At 41.0% G+C, this 19,031-nt stretch overlaps 1 protein-coding gene across 1 annotated transcript in view; it reads left to right on the top strand.

The window, feature by feature from the left end:
• The first annotated feature begins 7,094 nt into the window (after positions 1–7,094).
• Positions 7,095–19,031, top strand: part of LOC124802777 (cleft lip and palate transmembrane protein 1 homolog) — a 48,120-nt gene continuing 36,183 nt past the window's right edge. The window contains exons 1-2 of the mRNA XM_047263773.1: positions 7,095–7,255; positions 7,505–7,723. Of these exons, the coding sequence (XP_047119729.1) occupies positions 7,145–7,255; positions 7,505–7,723 (330 nt within the window). The 5' untranslated portion in view covers positions 7,095–7,144. The remainder of the gene's footprint in view (positions 7,256–7,504; positions 7,724–19,031) is intronic.

Raw genomic sequence — 19,031 nt, 5'->3', positions numbered from 1 at the left:
TTTATGTATTCTTTAAAAACATGTATAAACAATATGCATGTAATGTGCTGTCAAGTACTATTTAATAAAACTAAATACAAATTAATGTTGTTGGATATCTTTACTATGAAGAAAGTGTCCTCAGAAATTGTGATATTGTATTACTGAGTGAAGCATGTCAGTCGATCCAAAGAACTAAAAGCTAACCCATTTCAGCAAAATTTGAGAAATTTATGCTGAAAAAGGTATGTGCCGTTAAAAGTTTAGTTCCTATTCCAGCATCCTCACGTGGTTATGTTGGCAACATCAATGGCGCGGTAGAAAATTTGTGCTGCTGTTCCTGGTTGACAGTTACTTGTATGTACCCTCGTCCGCTCGTTAAAAGTAATTGCCCTCGTAAAACGAAGATTTCATGACAAAACATTTGCATTGTCGCGCGATTACTAATGCCAACGACTCACACGATTGTCGGCATTAGCATCCGTTGCCAACATTATCACGCGAGGCCGCCGGAATAATAGCAAAAAACTGATATACGCGCCAGATGCATGAAAAAATTATATAATGTATTACATACTCTGATATATATATATATATATATAACTTTTACCTTCACTTCTTGGGATAAAACTTGCACAATGGCCTCGCAAACACGAAGAATAATGTTGCATATGGCACTTTTTGATATCCTATGCAGATACATTAACGTCGAAAAGGAATCCCCAGTGGCCAAAAAACGGAGTGTTACTGCCAACTGATCCTCTGGTGGAATCGCTTCCCGAAAGTTTGTGTTGGTTTTGGACACAAGAGGAGCAACAAGAGATAGCAAACCGCGGAAATCCTCCATACTCATCCTAACATAATTTCTAAAATATGCGCCATCCTCTAGCGTTAATTCCTGAACGAGCATTGCGTAAGCTCCGTGAGTAGCGCGTTTGCGAAGAAACTCTCTCTGCCACCATCTACGCTTCCTCCGCCTTTTCTTCCTATCATCTTCCAAAAGAGCAAGTGTACCAGCACATAAAAATGTGAAATCTTCCAAATCGTCGTCGGAAGCCATCGCACAGTGATACAAATCAGTGTAAACGCACGCTCATACATGTATGAAGTTGATACTTGTCAGCTCATACAAGTCGCGATACATGTCGCAAAGTCGCATATACATGTATCTCATACATGTGCCGATACAAATCGCAGTGTAAACGCACCTTAAGGTGAAAATGTCGTCTGCTATGGCAAACTAACCACCACCTGGCGTGTAGATATCGTCTGCAGACGCCTTACTTTTGTAAGATTTTAGAACCTTATTGTAGGCTACTTACTGGTTGATGAAGGCATATCGAATAACTAATTTTTAGTTTAACAGCTACCACATCATACTTGAGGGCTATTTTCTACGAACAATTCACGATTTATACAGTGCTTTGCCTCACAAATCACAAAGTTTATACAACTCTCTTTTTTGACTGCATATTAACTTCATTTATTTACTCATCTAAAAATCTTTCAAAATTGTGGGATATTATTGGTTTGCAAATGTTGCGCGCGCGCACACACACACACACACACACACACACACACACACACACACACAAATTTAGAGAAAATTAAAACATAGGTTGTTGTTCTGCAGAAGCTACGAAAATGTACCGCCAACCGTTGTTTTTAATTTTTTCAGTAATGAAATGAAAACACACTAAAATCGAATGGAGTACAGCAGCAATTGCTCCACAATAGCTGTGACAGTGTGGCAGAACGTTAGTGTTTTGAAATATAGCCACCAGGGGCCAGTGGTGGAAGAAAAGTGGTGTAATAAACTAAAGCCGAATTGAACGTTTTGTAGCATTACAAAAAATTGCATCTCTTAAGTTGCGCTAGTGAAAAAAGAGAGTTCTCTCAAGCTATTGCAGTATGCCACTAGCTGTGACCCTTTTCTTACGTGTGTGAACCCAGCTTCACCGTCGTAACTAGAGACCGGATTATATGCATTATAAAAACCTTAAAATATGCATGAAAATGCTTAAAAATGCATGAAAAGTGTTGAAATATGCAAGGGCAAACAATGAAAAAACATGGTAACTACTGCGTGCACTATATCTCAAAGTCTAACCTGTGCGTATCAATTACGAGAAAGAACGCCAGCCACGCGAAAAATCGTTCATTTAGAAAGCTGATATCATTTTCTGAATACTTTCTGGTACAGGTTAGGAAGGGCGCCATTCTGGGATTATTTTCTAAAAATTTGCAAAATAGGGATGCATACAGTATTTCAAGAATCGTTCCTTCTTTGCTACTGTTGTCGGTAACAAGCAGATGGGATGCGAGTGTGTCGCAGCGAAATAATCGATATGCACAGGACCTACTTCGAAATATTTCGCACGCAGAGGAGCACGCTCAAAAACTCCGTAATGCTTTATTTAAAAAACAACATACAATCACGAATTTTTTTGAACAGCATTAACTTTTAATTAATATTATTGGACCAAAGCATCATTTACAATTTATTTTACATTTCTCTACTATTGTAAACATAAGCAACCAATTTCTGTTCCAAATGTTCGATAGTAAGATTGTGTCTTCGAGCACTCAAAACGTTTTTATAAGCAGAAAAGGATCGTTCTACAACAACTGAGGTAACTCAGTAGTATTTGAATTTGGGTGATATGCTGACACTCATTGTTTCTGGTAAAACTGTACCTGTCCCATTAATAAAACTATCGATTTAGCACAAGGTTCAAAGCCTGAGTTATTGTTTAAAATGTTTTCAAACTTTTCTTGGGAATACCTCCAGCAATGAAGAGTTCACTAGAAAAATTTTATATTAACTGAATAGATTAATTCAACGCCAAACTTTGAGTTTCAAGCTTTTTAATAGTTGCAGGTATCTGGGGAAAAATGAGTACCAATCACAGCAACGTCTTTTTTAATACTGGAATCATTAAAAGCTTCCTTGCACTGGCAAACTGCCAAAGCCTCTGCACTATCAAAGTCGTTTACTACCCCTCTAATGGCCTTGGAATGTTCATTGTAAAACAACATAGCTTCGACCCACGTACCCCAACGAGCTACCACTGGTTTGGGCGGGAAAGGCAAATTTGGTAGTTTTTCTTTATAGGTCTTGATGCGAGCAGAAGCCTTTAAAACACTTCCTTTATGGATGAAATCAGTTTATTTACATTCACAAACATGGAACATACTTCTTTAGCAAGGCGATGTACACCATGAGCAAAGCACATCACATGGATCAAATTGCTTATAGTTGGCTCAGTACACCATCTCTCATCCCGATGCATTAGAAGCCATCAGTCATTGTCTTGAGGACGACACCCAAGATTGACCTAGCATCTCTTCCTCTATCGAAGTCGGGAACTGGAACTCTCACAGTACGGGCCTTTTCCACTGTTGGAAAGCAGCGATCTGAACACTGCCGCATTTTTTGTACTTGTTCTTCTAAGCAATTCTATGCTTCAGTTCTGCGTTTTTCAATAGCACGAATTGTCTCGTCTAAATCAGTTGGGCAGTTGTCGTTACTGTCAGGAATATTTTCTTTCTCTCTGTTCTCAACCTCTGTTCCTGTTGGTACGTTATCCTCTTGCAATAGAGATTTACTTTGATCGTTATGCTGCAACGTTTCGGTCCCTGTCTCACTGCTAACATTCACTTGATTAATTACTTTTTCAAGTTCATCCTCAGAGTGAAGATTCATCGGTGCCTCAGGAGGTAAACTTGTTGAAGACGAACCACGTTTAGGAAGGCAGCCAAACATCGCTTGGTACAGAGATCTTTTAATTCCAAAATGTATAGCGTCATTCTTTATTAGCTGCACAAATCTTAATGCACACCTCCACTCCATGGTGTTGTGCTCCTGTGTCCATGTCGTTAGCATATTTTCTATGTCTATTCTGCCTTGGCTCTGACTGTGTCTAGGTTTACCGAGTACAATCTTAAAATTGGTCCATAGTTCAGGTAAGCTGCTCATTATTTTGTTGATGAACTCTCTACCATTGTCAGACTGCAGTATTGAGGGGATGCCTAACAATGTAAAAATGTCAACCCCAAGATGATAATGTCACTAATGTTATCACATACCTCTTCAGCTGTTTTGGACCTCAGTGACCTGAGAACAACGAATTTCGTGAGGCGGTCCTCATAAACCATTACGAATTTGCAATCTCCACCTTGTTGCGATTGGAAGTCAATGAGATCAACTTGACATCTGGAATTTAGCTTCTTGAATAGTATTGGCTTCACTACTATTCCTTTTTTCTGACCTTTTTGCTTTTGTAAACAAGGCTCACACAAACTACAATAAATTTGTATATCTCTGTATGTTATATTGCAGAACTTTGACTTCAAGCATTTTATCATTCGGTCATGCCCACCATGCCCAGTCATTACATGAGTGTCATGCAGGATATCATACAGTTCTTCATCATAAACACAGTATCTAGTCTTACAGTCTTCAGTTACAGGTTGTATTAACTTGGTTACGCCATTCATTTCCAGCACTTCATATCTCTTTAAGAACTTGTAGTCATTGCCTTCCAGATTTTAGTGATTTAGCCTTTCTGATAAGTGACTCGTACCTTTCTCTGTCCATGAAGAAAGAATTATAACTGAGATTTCCCCATTTCACTCTAAGATGTTCGTAGAAGTTCACTGATTCAGCCATAGCTGCACTGATGTGAATCATAACTGCACTACTGTGTACCATAACTGCACTGCTGTATAACATAACAATAACGAGCAGACGACAATTACACTCATGCTGATGCGTGGTGTCATTGTTGGACGCAGCATTAATAACTCGGGAGCAGCGATGGTATACCTTCGCTAGTGGATAATATGCTACTGTATTTTGCCTAGCCGAGTATAGTGATGGTACACCTTCATTAGTAGATGTGTTTTTTTCAGTTTATGGTAAGCTCTCACTGATCATTTTAGTGATAGTGTACATTCATTAGGGAAGGTTTACCTTCCCTGATATTCCACTTCCACTGTAACACATGCACAGATATCTGAGCAGACAGAGCGTTGCGTGTTGACTGGCCTTTAATATTATCTTCGCAACAATTTAAAGCACTTATCTAATGTAATCTAATGTATTTGCTGGTTCTGCATTTTTCTAGTTGTCACATGAGTGGGGCGCCTTGTATTCATGTGTGGGAGTCACGCTAGTGAAGATTGTTTTTAACTGTAACAGAAACAATAATCATTTTATTTTACATATAACTGGTTTCGACCTTGGTAGTAGCCACCAGTCTTAACATGTATGTGGTTTTATTTCTTGGAACTGGACAGTCTGGTGACAGTAAGATGAGTGAAGGCATCAAGAACGTATCTATGACCTGCACATTCAGGGAGAGAGAGAGAGAGAGAGAGAGAGAGAGAGAGAGAGAGAGAGAGAGAGAGAGAGAGTGGGAGAGAGAGGTGGAAGGGGGCGGGGGCAATCATTGTTAATTTTCCGTTAAATGACGAAATAGTTTGGAAATAATCAAGACAATAATCTCTAGGTATACTTGCTACTGTTCAATGACCATTACATTTTCTGTGTTTCTTCAATCTGGTACTGAATTAATTCAGCTGTCTCTCTGGCGGGGCTGTTTTTTTTTTTCTGGTGCGGTGGTGTGGGAAGGCATCTGTAGTTTGAACTTTCTGAACTAATTCGCAGGTTTATTTATTTATTTAATCGTGTCTGAGCTACATCTGTAATTAATTAATATGCTATATATACTAGATTACAAATACAAGTAAATGATAGTTATTCATTCATATATACATTCATGATCTTCACATATTGTAAGTCGTCATTATTGTCTAAAGCAAGGCTCATATCTCTCTCCAGTGTTCGGCACAGTTCACTGCAGCGTCGTTGGCCAACCACAGGTCTTGGAAAGTGCATGGGGCCAGCAAAGATGGACAGGTCAGCAAGTGAGTCATGGTTTGTTTTCCTCCACATTGGCAGGGCTCTTCTTCGGCGTATCCCCACTTGATCAGGTTATCCTGTGATCTTCCCATTTGACATCTAAGTCTATTTAGGCTCTTCCAGACTCTCCAATCCAATTGTGATCCAGCAGGAAGTTTTTCTTTAATGTTCCAACTTTTCAGACTGCCTTTATCCAATTTCTGTTTCCACATTGATTCTCTAGTTGTAGACTGACTTTCGGTTAGTGGACGTTCAACTTTTATGAAGTCTTTCCTAGATTTAAGTCTTGCCTCCGCTGGCTGACGTGCGTACAGGGGATGTCTTCTATGTTTGCACTGCCCGCTTCGTTCGGCCATCGCCAACGTTTGCCATCTGATCTGTGGGGGGGCTATTCCAGAACACATATAAAGGAGATCACGGTTTGTAGGCTTCAGGCATCACGTGATTAATCGACATGAGGCATTCAGCGCTGCGTCTAGCTTCTGAGCATGTGTCGCAGGTGGAGCGGAGCAAGCACGTCCCATCCACCGTCTCCCCGCACTTTGACATCTGAGGGTCGTGTGAGGCGTTGCGAGAAAATACGCCACTGTTATGCTTACTGATTTGCTATGGCTATGGCACGACAATGACTTCTTGACTACAGTACGCAAAGGTATTGTAAGATCGCCAATGTTGGCAGCGTCCGGACACAAAACACTCGTGGTCGATTTCTGACTTCTACCGCCGTCAGCCGATCCAGAACTAGGGAGCTTCCGTTCAGGCCGTTGCGAACAAATCGACGAATTCAAATTTTAACTCACTGAAACAAACAGTATCCTCTGCCCAAAGCTGGTTACGCACTTGCATTTACTAATTTATGTTTGTAAATGTCAGGTGTTAGTACGTATAGTTTTTTAATCAAAATGCTTACTCATTAGGTGGATGTATGGCAGGTTGACATACGAAAGCCGAAAAACTAGCGAGGTCATTTGATTCGCCCCTACTTTAAGGAACTAGAAATTTAGTTGAGGCGACTCTAGTGTTCTCCACTGGTATACATTATATATAAATTTATTAATATATATATCTGATTAATTATTAGGTGATACTTTTAATTTAAAGCTTTTTATCCTACCTCCGTTCCGATGACGTCATGATCATGAACTTTGCACGTTCACCTCAGATGAATGCTATGTAACACAACAATCTCTGCGTCAGGCTGTCGTCAAGGTTTATTCATTTGTAGTGAGCTCGATAATCATGGCTGATGGAGTTGTTGCTGGTGGTGAAGTTGAGAATATGGCTAGTAATGTATTGGTGAATGCAAACGGGGAAATTGTAGATAATGCTCAGACAGAGGGACAAAACGACGTAAGTATATTTTGCAATTGTTCGTGTGTGTAATATACTGTGATGTTCTGAACTAGATTTCAGTGTCATTTGCACACCTGAAAGCATGTGACTCGGCGTGAAAATAAACCAGAAGCTCTTGGTTTGTGTGTGTGTGTGTGTGTGTGTGTGTGTGTGTGTGTGTGTGTTATATACATAAAATAAATAACTGGCACGCCATGGTTGGTGTATTTTTGTACTGTGAACACTAAATACTTGCTTTTGTTTCAGTTTAATGCGCGTGTGAACCAGGAACGGGAGAGATATCAGCCAACAAGATGGGAGTCCTTTTTCGCCATTATTAAATCGCTGATTATTAGGGCACTTATCATATATTTCATAACCTCATTTTTTCGAGCTCCTGCGCAGACACCAGATCCTAATGCTCCAGCGGGGGTTTCTACTAGCCGTAGACCGGCAGTTAATTTGTTTGAGAACGGAACTATTATGGTAAGTTTGCATACTGCAGAACTACCCAGAATAGCATCATTAGTCATAACTCAGTTGCATGATTTTAACTGCAAAGCAACTAACTCCTTTGTGCCAATGTATATTTTGCAAACAACCCATAATAAAACGCTGAGATCTAGTGGTACGTCAAGCCCATCCTCCCGTTCCATGAGAGTCAGTTGTGGAAATTAATAGAGACAGTGACTGTTGATATCCCAAACATTTTATCAGCTGTTGCAACCAACCTATCACTGTATTGGCAAACCTTGATTGCTAGTATTGTTTCCTACCTTGAGGGCTCAACTCTAACTCTAGTGTTCTCTCTCTCTCTCTCTCTCTCTCTCTCTCTCTCTCTCTCTCTCTCTCTGTGTGTGTGTGTGTGTGTGTGTGTGTGTGTGTGTGTGTGTGTGTGTGTGTGTGTGGGCGGGCGCGCGCGCTACATTCTTCCAGCACCTTGATTTCCACAGTGGAGAATTATTAGATAAGTAACTGGGAGAGTTCTTGAACAGTTGAGCAATCGTTGTTCCTCTTTCCTTGCCTATAATCCTTTCTTCACAAAAGTTTTTCCTGTGAACATGCTGCCTTTTAAATAGGTCATCTAGATGATATAAAATTGGACAGAATACCACTAAACAGATTTTCTTGAGATCTATTACATGGGTCATTCCATGCCAAGTGGTCTAAACCTTCCCACCATCATGTCTCCAATTTTCTTCAAATTTTATCTGTAGCACTAGTCAAGTGCTAAATTAAGTTTCTCAAGATTTCAAGCCTCTAGCTGCAATACTTGCTGATCTACACCCCCTTGTCTGAAGGGTAGTAAGTTCGCATGCGCGCGACATCAGACAAAATGCCATTTTTGGGGTCTCATAAAATTGAAACCAATTCATAAGAATGGTTAGTAAGATGAGACCCTGTACAGTTTTTTGTGCTGATTCAAACGAAATTAATTATAAGATTACTGATGCAAAATCCGGTCAAACAAGTCGACTCAAAGTGTACCCCTAATTCTGTCGTGACTTAATGCGACAAATTTTGACCAATATTCAGACTGCAATAATTTCCTTGCAGATAAAGATATGGACTTGAACTTTTTACCAAGTCTTATCTTTGTGCTGGACATAATACAGCTGGATTTCCAACTACCTAGGCTTTATAGTCGCCTTGCAAAATCTCTTCAAATTTGGCAGTGTCAGCGCAAATGGCTTTATTTACCAAAGTTCAAAGCCCATTACTACAAAATAGTCAGCCTGGATTTAATTGTGAATAGTATCATCTGAAAGAGAAACTCTTGCTCTACAAGATGGATATATTTTTCTTTTGCAACGCTTCCATTAAGTGCTTATTTACTCAGGTCAAAGTATCTTATATTTTGTGTGCGCAGTGCCCTGCGTTGGTCCATGATGGCTGAGCCATTACTGGTTATCACAATAAAACCAGCATCCCCATCGCCATAGGGGCCACGCCCGATAGCCATGCAGTAACAGCCACGGGTGGGTATCTTTACTGCAGGTTCCCAAGCCTGATTACAGGGTGTCTTTACCACAGGATCCCAAGCCTGATTGTGGGTTTCTTTATGCAGGTTCCCAAGCCTGTCTTCCTCAGTTACTTCATCATTCTGGAAGCATCGTTGATTTGCAAGAGAATGCTTTCAGGAAAACTGTATTGCCGACCAGATGATGTCACTGATGGAGCTGGAATAACACCAATGATAAGTTGTTCTGGAATCCAGCAAGTATCACGTCTTAAGGGCCAATAAAATGAACTTGCAGGACCATGAGGATGCATAAAGCTTATGAAAGCATCTTTCTGTTCGACTGAGATTTCAACGATGTTTCCAATCCACCATTTCTTTTCATAAATGCAAGCAACATACTGCCCAGGCTGAAGATCCATGACTTGAACTACTACTTCAGCAGCACTAATTTTGGCCAAAAAAGATGTCGCATCATTAGAAACTCTACTGACCTTAATTGTCGTCATATCAATGGGCAAAAAATGGTGGTTTTCTCTTGTGCCAGCTAGAGTGTGCCCTTGCAGGAATCTTTCTTCTTGAGAAGCTTTTTCTTCTTCAACTTCCTCTTTGCTGATGAAAAAGAATTTGATTCCATTGATATTATCATTGCAGAAGTTGAAAAGATCTTTGGGTGTTAGAATCTGGTTTTCATATGGACGTTGCAAACTTGCTCTTGCTGCCAACCGTTTTGTTGTGCCTCCAATGCCATCACAAGGCGACTTTCCATGGCTTGTTCCAAAGAAATTCCATTCTGCTGTTATTTCAAAATCTTCTTTGTGATAGCATAAGTTGAGAAAATTCTTGAAATTCTTATATTGTGCAGCTGAACCATCACTGAAGTAGTGGATGTGGCTTATTTTGGAAAATTGCATCTTCAGGTAATTGATTACTTTTCCAATGTAAACATGGACAGTAATCGTATCGTGTCGAAGGCAGTCACTAATAACACAAAGATTCACACATTGCACCTCTTCGTTTTCACAGTAGTAGACTACAAATGGATGAACTGTTGCTTGACTGTTTTCCCAGTGAAAGCCTTGCACTGCATCTTGAACAATAAATGAATAGTTTTCAGCAAAATCCATTAGTATTATGAATTCGCCTTCTTTCAAATCAGTTTTGAGAGCTTTCAGGTGCTGGCTTTGATGCTTGGCAATGTAGTGATGACAAGACAGGTTCCAAATTTTTGCTGCAATATCTTCAACATACTCTTCTGTTGAAAGCTGCTTTGTTTCTAAAGTATCCCTGTCGGTATGAATCCATTGTTTGTACTCAATCAGTTCTTCAGGGTCATTATCTTCAAAATATGTTGCAATAACTGCTTCTACACCTTCTGGACCAGGGCAGTTTTCACAACGATGAAGCATACAATCCTTGTTTTCCAAGCTGCAAACAGCTTTGCTAAGAATTTCCTTGTAGTCTTCATTGATTGATGCACCAGTGAGCATAAGCTTGACATTTTGGTGTATTGTACAGACACAAACTGAGTGCATTCCAGCAGAGCCAACTGTAACACACCATTTTGGTCTAAGCTCGCAAAACTTTGAGAAGCCAATTTCTGGTCCATTTTGCTTCTGATAAGACACGTACATTTCCTTCAAATTGCAAAGCAACAACCGCTTTTGCTTGTACACCTTTGTTCCTGAAATTCTCACAGGCACACAGTCTTTCTTCCCTGGACAAAGTCTGCTGAATTCGTCATCTTGAAAAAAGTCATGTACTTTCTGGACAACTTCATCTGAAAGCTTCCTTCCTTGCCAATTTGCTGGAAAAGCTAGAACACCTTGCTCATTCTTCAGTTTTCTCGCTTGCTTTACCATTCTTTCTGATACATTAAATGCTGTTGTCGTATCTTTAATTGTCCAGCTTCTTGGAACCAAGGTCAATATTTGAACTTTTGTCCTACGATTTGACACTTTACATTTTTCTTTCAACTCTTCTATAAGATTATCAAGATCTGCACAATTATTGCATGGGCGACTTTTACTTGAACTTGGCTGTTCATCGTAATTGATTCCTACAGCAGCAGCAATTTGATTCCCAATTAAACTTTGTGCATCCAAGATCTTTCTTTTTGCATAGCTTTGCTTATCTCTTTTACTTAGTTGTCTTCTTTTCAATGGTGAAGCACCAATAAATGATAAACTTTTGTTGATGGCTGGTTCAGTTTCATCCGTTGTGAAATCTTGTTCAGATTGGGTTGATAGTGATGATGAATCTTCTAGCTTTTGGTTCAGTGCCGACATGCAGCGAGGGCAAAGCTTCTGACCAGGTTTTATATCAATCACTTCTTTTTTCTTTAACAGGCAAAGTTTGGCAGCTGTTTCATTATCAAGCAGTCTAAGTCCAGCTTTTACATTGTGATTCCTCTTCTTGAATGGATTGCAACATTTCTTTTGCATCGCTTGATATTCATGTAGGAAGAGGGCTTCATGGTGGAAGCAAATGATGGAATTTTCGTCAAGTTTGGCTTCTGAACGCGAAACAAGCAATTTCTGGTCACATTCTGTGAAATCACTAAACGCTTTGAATCCAGTCTTCTTAGCATATAAGATAACATGGCACTTCGATGCAGCAGCATCTTTTCCAATTGAACAGGGGGCCAACGATTCTTCTTCTTCATTAACTTCTGACATCTCTCACTGGCCAATCACTGAATAAAACACGAATGAAATATCCAATTATATCAGTAATTCTAAGCGACTATTAAGATTCAAATTCCTAGAAATGAAGAAAAATTAGTGCATCGCGCATACAAAATATAACAACTTTGATGTGAGTTAATGAGTACTTAATGGTCGCGTTGCAAAAAAAACAAATGTCAGTCTTGTAGAGCAAGAGTTTCTCTTTTAGGTGATACTATTCACAAGCAGATTCAGGCCAACTATTTTTTAGTAATTGGCTTGAAACTTTGGTAAATTTTACCGTTTGTGCTGACACTGCCTAATTTGAAGAGATACTGCAGGGCGACCATATGGCCTGGATCATTGCAAATCCGGCTGCATTATGTCTAGCACAAGCATGAAGCTTGGCCAAAAGTTCAAGTCCATATCTTCAACTGCAAGGAAATCATTGCAGTCTTAATATTGGTCAAAATTTGTCGCGTTGTGTCACGACAAATTTTGAAGTATACTTTGAGTCGAGTTATTTGACCGGGGTTTGCATGAGTAATGTTATACATAATTTCGTTGGAATCAGCAAAAAAAACTGTACAGGGTCGCATCTTACTAACCATTCTTATGAATTAGTTTCGATTTTATTAGACTCCAAATATGACATTTTTTTTATGTTGCATGCACACGGACTAAGTACACTTCAGACAAGGGGGTCTAGATCAGCAGCTATTGCAGCTAGAGGCCTGAAATCTTGGGAAACTTACTTCAACACTTGACTAAAGCTACAGTTAAAATTTGACGAAAATTGGAGACCATGATGGTGGGAACTTTTTTCAGTTTTAGACCACTTGGTGTGGAATGACCCACATGTGAGCAAATCATTACATTCATTTGGTTTGTACTTTTTTGTGATAAATTGTGAAAATCCATGGGAGTAGGTTAACATGTTTAAGAAATGGTCCCAGTAGTGACAAGACCACAAGGTTCAATCAATTGCAGTGTTTGGTTCACATCTGAATTGGCAATAACAGAACTGGGGATCTGAGGTTGTTATTGTGGCTTGCTGGGCAGGTTAAAATCAGCAACATTGTTGTTAGAACAGATTGTGGACCTCAGATATTGAGTCATATGGAAGGCATGAGCTAGATGCTTTGGCATTACTGTGACAACCATAGTTATGTTTTCATAAGACTTGCACCATTGGTTTCAAAACAAAATGTTCCCAATAAGTGGATCAAAACTGTATTGAAAGCTAGATGACACTAGTGTAGCAAACATTGTATGTAATGCCCTGAAAGATGTTTTTGAGGTTGGGTAAATCTGTTTATTTAGAATAAACATAACTGGGGGTAGCTCCAAAATTGTCAGACCATAAGAAAAGTTGTATATTAAAACTATATCTGTAAGGGCTAGATGCTAGCACACATCAGACTTATGTGCTCTCTATCTTGGACTGCTGACAAACAACTGGTGTCAGAGTGCCTCCGCCCTCCCATCATTGCAGCAGCAACAACCACCACCACACACACACACACACACACACACACACACACACACAAGTATCAGATTGCCTCCTCCCCAGCTGACCCGCTGTCCCCCACCATACACAAGGGTTGCTGGAGAGCTGCATGCCTTACACTGTGTAACTAGCATGGTCGTGGTTTTGGATGCAGAGCAAGTGTCTTCCTCAACTTGCAATGGACTCTTGATATGTCCATACTTATATGGTGTTAGGGTGACAAACAACGTTATGAGGGGTTGGTGTGATGTGTGTGTTAAAACTGTTTCATGGTATAAAGTGGTGAAGTTCTGTACCTCATGGACCCCAATGCCTACATGTCCTGACATATAGCATGGGAGGCACTCGGCTAAGGATAGACACCTGTATATATTTCAATGTTTATGGGGGGAAGCAATCAGAAAAAGTAGTGGGCTTGCATAACTTTTTATATTGGAGGTAAGCAAAATCATAAATTGATAATTTTTAGGGAAGCCTGAATGGTTTGTGATGAGACACTATGCTGAATGATGTATCATCTTCAGTCACAGTTTTATTTAAATGATTGTCAACCACACCTTTGGTAATGATAGTCTGAGCAGGAAGCAAGGTACAGAAGGGATGGAGAACATTGTGCCTCTCTATGATCGGGTTTAGTCAACCAGACTGTGAGCGAGACTCAACATTCTGCTTGTTAATTGTTCATTGTAATTCTGTTAGAGACAGCAAAGGACTTGGAAGAGCAGTTGAACAGAATGGATAGTGTCTTGAAAGGAGGATATAAGATGAACATCAACAAAAGCAAAACGAGGATAATGGAATGTAGTCGAATTAAATTGGGTGATGCTGAGGGTATTAGATTAGGAAATGAGACACTTAGAGTAGTAAAGGAGTTTTGCTATTTTGGGAGCAAAACAACTGATGAAGGTCGAAGTAGAGGATATAAAATGTAGACTGGCAATGGCAAGGAAAGCGTTTCTGCAGAAGAGAAATTTATTAACATCAAGTATTGATTTAAGTGTCAGGAAGTCGTTTCTGAAGGTATTTGTATGGAGTGTAGCCACATATGTAAGTGAAACATGGACGATAAATAGTTTGGACAAGAAGAGAACAGAAGCTTTCAAAATGTGGTGCTACAGAAGAATGCTGAAGATTAGATGGGTAGATCACATAACTAATGAGGAGGTATTGAATAGAATTGGGGAGAAGAGGAGTTTGTGGCACAACTTAACTAGAAGAAGGGATCGGTTGGTAGTACATGTTCTGAGGCATCAAGGGATCACAAATTTAGCATTGGAGGTCAGTGTGGAGGGTAAAAATCATAGAGGGAGACCAAGAGATGAATACACTAAGCAGATTCAGAAGGATGTAGGCTGCAGTAGGTACTGGGAGATGAAGAAGCTTGCACAGGATAGAGTAGCATGAAGAGCTGTATCAAACCAGTCTCAGGACTGAAGACAACAACAACAACCAGTCAGGAATAATATTTGTTTCTGGGAAGGTTTAATGTTCTTATGGTAGAACAGCAATTAATAGAGCCCTTCTGTTTATCAAACAGACCCCTGTCAACTGCATTTTAACTTTTAGTGACTTGTGAGCAGTCTCCAGGCTATTAATAGATGTTACTCTTGCCACCTGGTAATATTAGCTGTTCGTGACTTTCTCACACCTTAGTCATAATGCTTGCTCAGTTGTTCTGTGCATTCCAAATCATGTGAATGTCCCAAGGAACATACTGACAGACTGTTTGGCTAGAGAAGTGATTAATTGCTCCTACATTCACTTTGACAATCCCAGGTGTAAATAGAGGCCTCCGCTCACTCAGTGATGGATCATCTGCTGGTCTGCTGATCCTTCTAATAAATTGTGTATTATCAAGAAGGCTACTGCAGCATGGCGCTCTTCCTCCTGTTACTCGTGGAAGGAATCCACCATCCTATGTCACCTCCACATTGACCATACAACATTAACCCGTAGTTGTATTTTATGTAGTGAGCCACTCCCACATTGCAGTTGCAAGCCTTCTGGATAGCAGGTCTTATCATGATGAAATGCACTCTTCTTCTGGCTCTCCATGCTAAGCAAGTTCTGCTGTATTCTTTGCATCTAATATTAGTGGGCGATTCAACAATTGAATTGGTTCTGTTGTCTCCGTGAAAGTGGTTTTTATTCTTAGATATAATGTTTTAAACTACCTTTGGGGCAGTGACATGTGTGGTTCGGGTTTGATGTCCCTCAACCGTATCTCCTTTACCAGCTGCCTCTGTCATACATATTTTATTCTGTTTTAATTGCTTTTAGATGTGACTTCCCTCTGTTGAATTGTGGGTGCTGGTCCCCCTCTTTAATATTGCGACTATAATGAATCTGGGGTGGGAGGTCTGCAGGAGAGGCAGCTTCAGTCACATGCAGAGCTCTGGGGAACACAAATGTGCTGCATTGTCTCTGTTGAAAGTCCAATTGAAGTCCATTACATTTTTAATCTTCTGACTTTTCCTGTTATGTATCTCTGTAACTATCTTCATCCTTAACCATTTGAAGATCAGGGTCTAGTGTAGCAGGGGATACAACCCGTCGGCTTTGGACAATGACGTCACAAGTCGCCAGAGAGCAGTTTACCATTTTCGCTTTTGCTGTTATGTTTCAGTTTCGTTTTTTTACTGATTGCTTAATAAAGAGGATCTGTTTATTCTATCTCGTGAGATTTTTTTTTTTAAAAGCCAAAAAACACTTATCAGCCACTGAAGGGAGCTACAACACTAAGAAGAATCGCTTCTCGATTGGCCACTTGTGACGTCATTGTCCAAAGCCGACGGGTTGTATCCCCTGCTACACTAGTTCCGAAGATCAGCCACTTGGAAGAATGTCAGACCTAGAAAACTGGCTGTTTATGCCATTATTTAAAGCCTAAGTTGTCATTAAACCAATCTATTGAGGCAACAACAAAGACTTGCTGGTGTCTTCCAAAGAAGGGGGGGGGCAGTCCTGGGAACACCTGTGATGGCGGATCTGGTGGTGCCAGCCCAGCCAGTGGCGGATACGCAAATAGTATCAAAGCACTCCAGAAAAGGCCTGCAGCATGTATCAGGGCGCCCGAACCAGGAGGAGAGGCAGGAGAGAGAGACATCCACAAGGGGGGTGGGTCTGGCCCGCCGTAGGGACATACTTCGAGGATGGGATAGGTACTGAGGGAGGCAAAGGCAGCGGAGCTGCAACCCTTGCCTCGGCGCAAGGAGGCAGCTGATTACGGTGGTGCACCATCAGCCCCTCACTGGTGTGCTCCATACACAGGCGGCAGTGGTGTTCCACCAGTCCCTCGTTGGTGCCCACCATACAGAAGCAGCAGCCGCAGGCCGTGGCCAGAATCCACTTTGGGCGATGGCCAAGTGCAGACCATGGAGCGAGGAGTGAATTGCGACGAGGACTACACGGATGGTGGTGGGTTGGCATGAGCAAGTGCAGAAGCATACCTGGCTGGCGACCGTAGAGCATCTCAGCTGGACTCTGGTCCCTCGCCAGCATAAAAATTCAAGGTGTCGTCTGTGAAAGATTCCATTACGTACTTCTCCATTTGAACCTTGAACATAGAAGGTCGGAGACAATATGTAGGCTGTTACCCATCCTGACCAAGTAAGACAATCTTTCAGTACAAAAATAGTTTTGAGAGGACCGACGTGGAACAACAGCAGGTAACACACAGAAATTTAGAGAAAGCATCGACAACTAATTGAGAAATAGTCCCAAAAAATTGACACGGATGCACTCCCATGAACTCTGCAGTGCGGACCACAGAGAGAGAGCACTGCCTGTTGTGTAACACCCTGACAGCAGGCGACGACAAGCCACACAGGCCAAAACACTTGTCAGTGGGTGAATGACTTTATACGAGAGATCCTTCTGGTTGTCAGAGATGGAGGAGGTGAAGCTGTAGGGCACCTGATGTCACAACCCTGGGCAACTAAGAGGACAACACCATCAAACACCAAAAGGCAGTGACGCAGGGGGCAAAATAGTTATGTAAGGCATCAGAAAGCCTACCTGGAGGCCTGTCTGGCCAACCATGTTGAAAGAGGTGAACAGCTTGATGCAAATTAGATTAGCAGCAGCAACGATCTGAGAGCCTGTAATAGGAAACTCATACACTATATGTTGCACCTCAACATCTAACTGAAAACGAAGGAGCTCATCCTGATAATGCTGCATGGTAGGCCAAAATGTATTTCATAGTTATAGTGAGACAGAAACAAGACCCAAGGTTGGGGGTGATGTACTGATTTGTCGGGCAATGAAGCAGAAGGATTAAACAATGAAGCCAAGTGCATGTGGTCCGTAATGAGGCAGATATTAGACCGGTGCAAGAATACATGAAACTTCCTGAAGGCATAGATGATAGCAAGCACTTCCTTTTCCACTTCAGAGATGCACTGCCAAGCAGACTTGACCATTTTTGACATGTAAGCTATAGGACATTCCGAACCGTCCTCACAGCAATGTGGAAGAACAGCCTGGCTCAGAGGTCATATTGAGAGGTGTCTGTAGCCAAGACAGAGGTGGCCAGGATGGAGGGAGCAGAATGTGGTTTACATTTTAAAAGCATGAACACACGCTCACAGGCCAGTGACCACTGGAAAAGACTTGTTGTGGAGCAATTCGTCAAGAAGAGGATAGCCAAATGTGGCTGCATCCGGAATGAATTTTTGATAGTAGACAGTTTTCCCTATAAATGCTTTCTCTGACATTGGAAGGGTGAGGCAGAGCTGTGACAGTGGCAAAGTGATGACATAAAGGTTTTGCACTATTCTGAGAAACCTCAAACCCTAGAAATACAATGGATGATTGAAGAAAAAAAAAAAAAAAAACCACCGAAAAATCACTTTGTACAGGAGACACTGGGATTGGTACAACCTGAGGAGTCATTTTGAATCCTCATCCAGTGGAACCTGTAAATAGGCTTTAGATGAAACAGTTTTAAAGGAAAACTGGAGCCATGCAAGTTTGGCCAGTAACTAATCCTGATGGGGCAAAGGGTAGGTGTCAGTGATAGATTTGATAGATTGAGCGTTAATAGGAACTTTAGTCACCACAGACATGAAGCTGACCATTCATTTTTATAACAGTCACGAGGGCAGTAGACCACTCACTTGCTGTAGTAGGCTGTATGACCCCCAATGATGTCAGCCTGAATTCTGATTTCATGTGATCAGTTGAGGCCATTGGAATAGGGCAGATACAGGAAAAGTGCGGCCTGCCATAGGTTTCAGGGTAATGTAGGCTGTAAAATTAAGTTGCACAACCTAATCCATCTGAAAAAAGAGAAAAACTCAATCACCAAGAATCTAACTGCTGGAAAGGGATCTGGTTGGAAACGAGGTGCGCTACCAGGAAAGTCAAGGAACAAACCGTAGATTTACACAGTGGGAGCCGTAAATTGCCCCAAAATTGGTATACGCTGCTTTTTGTAACTCACAAAACATCAAGTAACCAGAGACAATGCTAGAGATCATGAGTCCACATGTGTTTGAGAGTTCAGCAGTGTCACAGCTACACCCATGTCCACTTATAGTCTGAGCACTTCAGTAATCAGTTATTGTTATTCTTAAGCTGTCCGTACCCCCCACCCCCCAAATCTGAGAACTGACGCCCAATGATCAGGAGCAGAATCTACTGCAGCACTGAAGT

This window comes from Schistocerca piceifrons, chromosome 6 (genome assembly GCF_021461385.2).
Source record: "Schistocerca piceifrons isolate TAMUIC-IGC-003096 chromosome 6, iqSchPice1.1, whole genome shotgun sequence".
NCBI classification, from domain to species: Eukaryota; Metazoa; Arthropoda; class Insecta; order Orthoptera; family Acrididae; genus Schistocerca; species Schistocerca piceifrons.
This window is presented reverse-complemented; position numbering and strand designations above follow the sequence as displayed.